Source organism: Saccostrea cucullata, unplaced genomic scaffold, assembly GCF_032062105.1.
Source record: "Saccostrea cucullata isolate Sc308-1 unplaced genomic scaffold, CSIRO_AGI_Scuc_v1 ctg13280, whole genome shotgun sequence".
NCBI classification, from domain to species: domain Eukaryota; kingdom Metazoa; phylum Mollusca; class Bivalvia; order Ostreida; family Ostreidae; genus Saccostrea; species Saccostrea cuccullata.
Genome location: NW_026920191.1, coordinates 6,752 through 14,283, shown reverse-complemented (window position 1 = coordinate 14,283; position 7,532 = coordinate 6,752). Strand labels below are relative to the sequence as shown.

General features: G+C 34.0%; 1 protein-coding gene across 1 annotated transcript; it reads left to right on the top strand.

Annotated features, from left to right (window-relative positions):
* The first annotated feature begins 574 nt into the window (after positions 1 to 574).
* LOC134244699 (uncharacterized) lies at positions 575 to 1,552 on the top strand. The gene has a single exon (XM_062726958.1). The coding sequence runs from the start codon at positions 575 to 577 to the stop codon at positions 1,550 to 1,552; it is 978 nt and encodes a 325-aa protein (XP_062582942.1).
* Positions 1,553 to 7,532: the final 5,980 nt, after the last annotated feature.

The window sequence follows — 7,532 nt, the reverse complement described above, 5'->3', positions numbered from 1 at the left end:
CTTGGACAACCATCGAGTCGTATCAGTCCTTTCCATTGAGGAAACGGAAGACCTTAATTGGGTACATCCCACTAATCATTTTTAGAATCGGTAGGAGAAGAAAGTAGTGCAGGAAAAAATTACAAGTTCCTTAAATTTGCAGACTTGTATCAAAGAAATTGGGCAGATGTACTGAACTGAGCCTCATACTTGTTAATTGGCTGTATCTTTCCTACCAAAAAAGCTTGGCAAATGTAATTTATGAAAAAGATCAGCCGAATTATTTTGTGTATTATAACCCAGTGAGAACTCTGAAATTTCCCTACTTTCACTTTAATTTTCAGAGGTTCTACCGAAAAACGAATCTGACATGCCACCTTCAATTCGAGCATTTCTGAATCTTCCTATATGTGACGTTAAAGTGCATGTGACATTAAGTAAATATTCCTATTATGACGTCATGGTAACGTCAATATTATGCAATGTCTGAATAATCAGTCTAGATAAACAAGTCAACGTGATTAGAGGTGATTTTCTTTCTATCTGACTCAACATTTGGTGCCGTGACCAGGAGAAAAGTAATAGCAAACTGGAAATGGATGTAATCAAGTTAAAGGCACAGCGTTCAGGCCATCGAGGATTTATTACCAAAATTTTGAGGAAAATTTCTGAAATCGAAGATGAAAATGGAAAAGCTGAAATGATCAAGGTACTGGAGGAGAAGTGGTACACATTAGAGAAAATCAACAGCCAGATTCTACAAGAACTAGAGAAAGAAGAAGAAATTCAACTGGAGATCGAAGATTCAGATGAGTACATGTTAGATTTGAGACTGAAATTAGCAGAACTGACAAAGAATGGAAAGGCTTCTGAGAATCTAAATCAATGTATATCCAGGAATTTAAATGTAAATGCTCCACAGTTCATTCCAAGCAATGAATCATTAGAACCCAACATAGGAAAACCTAACATTCATAATCATAAACTGCCGAAATTAAACCTGCCAGTTTTTTCGGGAGATTTACTTCAATGGCAAACATTTTGGGATTGTTTTGAGACAAGCATCCACGGGAACAACAGTTTGTCTAATGTTGAAAAATTTAGCTATCTACGATCGCTGCTATGTGGGGAAGCCCTTCGCTCTGTGTCAGGATTCAGTTTGACCAATACCAACTACAGGCAAGCAATAGATGTTTCATTTGAAAGATACGGACAAAATCACAAAATCATTAATGCCCATATCCAGAGTTTGATTGATTTACCACTTCCCAAGCCTAGTCCTGCCAGTTTGAGAAACTTCTTGGACAAAATGGAGTGCTGCATTAGAGGATTAGAAGCTCTAGGAACTGATGAAAACACCTATGGGACAATTTTGACTCCAATGATTTACAACAAACTACCAGCAGAAATTCGGAAGAACATTACCCGGGACAAAGGAGATGATCAATGGGAACTGCATTCACTGAGGAGAGCCATAAAGAAGGAGCTATGTGTTCAAGATACTGGACAGTCATTACAGCCAAAACAGGAAACCCAGGAATTCATTCCAACAGCTAACAACTTTGTTACTTAGTCAAGCCAGAAAAAGACTATCAAGCGGGAAAATTATGTGAAGCAATGCTTATTCTGCAATGGAAATCATTCACCAATCAATTGCCATAATGTCCAAGACTATGATAAGAGAATATCAATCATCAAACAGAAGAGAGTCTGCTTCAATTGCTTCGGAAATCACAAAGTAAGTGAATGTCAATCAAATTTCAAATGCAGGAATTGCAAGAAGTCTCATCACACAAGTATTTGCAAGAATTCGCAACCACCTCAAAGTTCCCCAGAGAGAGATGTCATAGAGTCTGAGAGCACACAAGCGAATCAACCAAGTCAACGAGAGCAGTCGTTCCAGCTTCACTCTTCAACACAGGTGACAGCCAACACTGAAGTGCTACTAAAAACTGCTGTGACACCAATTTGGTAAAAACTGCTGTGACACCAATTTGGTATGGAAATCAAGAAATCAGCTGTAATATATTGCTTGATGAAGGGGCTCAAAATTCATTTATTACAGAGGAGCTGGCACAGAAACTTGATATCAAATCAAATGGATCCGTTACCCTAAGAATTTCAGCATTTGGAGACAAGAATAGTGAAATTCGTCATCTTGAGAAAGCAACGGTACAGCTAGAAACACAAACTGGAGACAAAATTCCAATGGAGGTCATCATAATTCCAAAGATTGCACCTCCAATCTCAAACAGATCACGCTTCAATATCAGGAACCTCGAATACCTTAGAGGATTAAAGTTGGCACAACCGGTTAGCACAGAGGAACAGTTCAATATTTCAATGCTCATTGGTGCGGATTACTATTGGAACATAGTGGGGGACCATCCTATCCAGGATACAATTTGAAAATCAAATTTACGATGTTCCCCCCAGAGGCATATTTGTTTCAAAATATTTGAGACAGATACATCAAAACGATGAAGGAGTTACTAGTACAGATCACAATGTATTTCCAAAATCATATCAAGGTCACTCTGATACAAGCATAATGAAGTCAAGGAATCTTCAGACAAATTCCAGATTTGTACCACAACAGATGGTGGGATTTTGTACTGTATTACATGAACTCAGCAGTGAGCAGTATGGAGACTTTAAGAGCGAAGAAAACAGACACCAATATAGTTACAGGATGAGCGACGAGCCACATGAAGTATTAGGACGTAGGGAGAAAAAGAGTTCACGTACAAAGAGGCAGAGGAACGTACAACAGACTTGACAACAAAAGACAATATCACCGAAGGACAGGAACCACATGCAACAAAAACAAAATGGGTGACGTCGTCCAAGTGCATGATGATTTCACAAAACGCATCAATTGGAAACTTGCTGTAGTGGTGGATCTCATTACTGGCGGGGATGGACTCACAAGATCAGCAGTCTTACGTTTTAGTAACGGAACCATATCAAACCGTCCCATTACGAAATTATATCCCCTTGAACTAAACGAGTCAGATTCCAAAGTGAGGAGAAGTGAAAGACTTTCCAATTGATGGGTTTTTTTTTGTAAAACACAACGCGAAATACGAACTTTCTATCATTGTAAATTGTGATTATTGACATTTTGCAGCCCGGAGTATGTTGATGATCATCTTCCTATATGTGACGTTAAAGTGCATGTGACATTAAGTAAATGTTTCTATTATGACGTCATCTTAATTATGACGTCATGGTAACGTCAATGTTATGCAATGTATTGCAATGTTTGAATAATCAGTCTAGATAAACAAGTCAACGTGATTAGACATTAAAATAAAAAAAGTTTCATGACGAACGTTTAAGGTACCAGAGAGAACACTCGCGGACAAAATTCGCCGCTTTTTACAGGTTTCCATGGCAACGGTAGACATATTGGAACTGAACGACCTCACTGCACAACTACAACCAGTGATCGTCCTTTGAGGAAAGTTTCAGGAAGATTGTCCCAGCCATCTCCGAGAAACAGCCTGGATAAAAAAAACATGCGTACAATATCAATATGTCGTCCCCGACTTCGTTCGGGGCGACATAATAAGAATAAGAAACAGAGTAAAAACAATATGTTCCCAAACTCCGTTTGGGGGAAAATAAATATGTTACATGTACCCGTGAATAGAAACATTTATAAATATTTTGAAATTAGATTTCTTCACACAATGTTGCTGTTAACTTAATCAATAAGATTTTTACTTTAAGTTACTGCTAAGCATATTAAAATCAATATAGAAATTAGCTTGCATTTTTTTTAATTGCGATTTTTGGATACACCGCAGACTCTAAGCTTTAGACAAATATTTAGGTTATTGCGTAAATTTTATGTGTGAAATAACTTAGAACTAGTAGGTTTACTATTTTATTATTAGGTATAAATCTGTTATCAATAATAATAAATCAATTGATAAATTTTCATGAGTTATAATTACCCGTGAGAAAAAGCACATATATATGTGATTTTTGTGCAACCATTATACGTATGTTTAAATATCCGTAATTAAACGATTCACAGTTCAACCTTAAGATGAGAATTTCATTATTTGCAATAATAATTGGAAATCTTCATACTTGAGTAGAAATTAAAAAAAATACTATCTGCATTTCATAATAATCCATGAAATCATTTTCCAAAAATAAATAAATAAACACCATTTGTAAAATTATCACAGTGATCTAAAGTTCTTTTTATTATAATACTTTATAATTTAGATTTGAAGCTTTGCAAGTATTTCATTTAAAATATTAAAGTAATAAACCAAATTAATCTTTTCTTCTTGTCAAAAAATGTTCCGCATTTTGAAACATGCTATCAGCTGGTTTTGTGTTTATCCTATCGTGAAGATCGTTTATCAGGTCTATCGTGTTATGCGTTTATTGTGTTTTGCGTGTATCGTGTATTTGCGTTTATGGTATTTTGCGTTTATCCTATCGTATTGTGCGTGTATCCTATCGTATTGTGTATCCTGTAAAGAATAACGATATGGGTACTATATCAAACAAAACCAAGATCTTCAATATAGTTTAAGGTTTGCACCAAAAAAGCATATTTATCAAAATACCACTGCAAAATTAAAACATTTTTTTTTAATTTTATTAAGATAAGAATGTTTTTAAGTAATCATATTCACAATGCGGAATAAAATTTATTTGTGTTTGTTTTAAGTTTTTAGCGTATTTACAAGTTTTGAAAATTCTTCTTTGTGTTGCAACTCGACGTAAACAATGTTGTTAAAATCTGGTATGCATATCAATAACAATAAAACTTTGACAAAACTGCTAGACCTCCGTCTTAAAAGGAAGTGTCGCTCGGCATTATTTTATCGTTACCATTCTCATTTCAAAGAATCAGCAATATGTAAGATAAAAATGTTGCAAAGATTTTGAGTAATCATATTTAAATGCAAAATAAAATCTACTCTTTATTGTTGAAAGTGTCTACGAATTTTGAAACTTTTGTTACCACTCATGAATAAGGAGAAATGCTCTGAAATACTTATTTCGCCTCAAATATTTTATTTTCAACAGAATTTTATAAACCATTATTTATCCTATTGTTTATTAAGCTTTATTAGGCAAATAGTACAATAATTATACAAAACCTACCTCACTTCTTAACTAGAAAAAATCTTGCATTAAGATTTTCAAGTTATGTTTTTTCAACAAAATGATTAAATTTATTAAAGATGCTACTTTCAGAGCAGTGCTTAAGCATTTTCAGCAGAAAATAATTGAAATACGACTTTTCTTATTTATCCTACTGTTTATTAAGCTTTTGAAGCTTTTATTGTAGGTAAATAGTACAGTGTTAATTAGGTAAATTGTACAATGTTTATGCAAACCAACCTCATTTCTAAACTAGAAAAAATCATCTTTTATTAAGATTTTCAAATTATGTTTTTTTTTTCAATAAAATGATTAAAAATGTTAAGATTGTCAAAAAAATGCTAATATCAGAGTAGTGCTTAGGCATTTTAAGCAGAAATAAAAAGAGAAAAAATAACTGAAATAAGACTTTTTCTTAAGGTGAAATATCCCCAAAATAAGAGAGATAACTACAGATATTGATTTTTAATTTCCATTGCATATATTTTTCTAAAAAAGAATTTAGGTAGTTCTATCTCTTAACATATAAGTCTTTGAATTGTCGCAGATATTTCAGATGCAATTTTTTTTAATCAGTTTCCTTTCTTTTCACTAAAATATTTTGAAGAACGATAATGAGAAGAATACTCGTGTAGATAGATGGATTTCATTTTACAAGCACAAAAAACAATTTCATGTACTGATTTTAAAATCTTGTTGCTTTGCGATATATATATCATTTAGTCTAATGTTGAATGAAGTTTTACCACCAACTCGCTGACGGATTTTTCTGAGTGTCCTAATTATGTAAAAGAGCAACCAGTCCAGAGTAAAGGATCCAAACACCTCAATGACATGCACACCTGACTTAATTTTACATTTTTTTTACTTTTCCCTGCTTGTTCTCTTTCCAGTTTTGATTTTTTTTTCAATGGCCTTTGAGCTTAATTACATTTCAGAGATTGGTACCCTTTAATATTACAGAGAGAAAAGTAGTGTCCATAGTAAACCCGTAATATTTGTCTGACCAAAAAGTAAAACAAGAGGTGCACAATGACATCGTGTAACAAAGAATCTGTGAAAGTCTCATTAAATATCAATCAGTGGTACCATGTTCATAATGTATAAAAGATTTGCGGATAAGAGATGGGTACAGCAAAGCATACCAAACGGACGGATGGACGTACAGATTGAAGAAAATCCTGGGTCTTATAACACAAATTATAGTCAGAGACTATGAAAACTATTAATGTTTTTACAGATGTACATACAAATGGTGATTTCAATTCCTTTGTCGATACGATATATCCTGGTGAGCCTGAGATGAAAGATACAAGTCTGACACATCTATTTCAAACTTAATAGTTATCTAACAACAGAGTTCTATGATAAACGTGGTGACTTGAATTTTTCTATCGTCAACTTCCCTTGCTTAAGCAGCAATATACCTTCATCACCTGCCCAAGCAGTTTATGTATCTTAGATGATTCTATACACAAGAACATGCTCTACGTACGAACAATTTCTTAAATAAGGTAAATTATTGACAAACAAGTTGATGAAACAAGAATACTTGCTGTGCCGTTTAAAGTCATCATTTTGTGGATTCTATGGTCGATACAATGAACTTGTCAGCAAATACAATTTATCACCGAGTCAAATGCTGACTGACGTTTTTCATACTACTGTAATTGTTTAAGGAATGACTCTAATTAGAGCCATTCCTTATAATTTAATTTTAAAATAATTAAACAACATTTGATGTAAAATTATGTTGCTTTTTACGAGTTCAAATTTACCGCGCAATAATACAAACGTTGTAACGAAAGTGATGTGAAGCGAGGGCAGGTAATAACTGATACATAGATCTAGCAGCCATGATGTGTGTTTACATGAGGTAAGATCGAGTAAGTGTTTGAAGTTAAAGATACAGTTATTAAATCTTGAATTTTCCATAGATTCCGAGGACTGGAAATGAGGGGATTGCATGGATAAGATGATTAAGCTGGTCGTCAAGGGGGTGTGTCCCCATACCAAACCAGATTATACAAAATGTTTTGCGTTCGTTTTTGGAAATCAACCAATGAGAGGCGAGAATATAAACAAAATTAAATTATTAGTCAATGATTTATACACTGAATTGACGAAAATTATTTCCTTCATTTCCCGATCATGACATGGAGCACACGAGGGGTATGGCCGGTCGGCAGGAGATACTTACTCCTCCATGGCACCTGATCCAACTGCCTTGTTTGCTCTGATCCTATTTGTGTTGATTTAATGGACTTTGATATTAAATACTGTTCGTTATCTTCAATATCCTTCGTTACACAAGTAGACGGTACGAATTTGTAGATCATTTAATACTTATCCGGTCATTTAGAATTTAAAAATCCATCAGTTTAGATAAACAAATGTAACAAATGTCTATATCGTAA

Coding starts and splice junctions, on each gene's coding strand:
- LOC134244699 (XM_062726958.1), top strand. CDS start 575: ATGGATGTAATCAAGTTAAAGGCACAGCGTTCAGGCCATCGAGGATTT.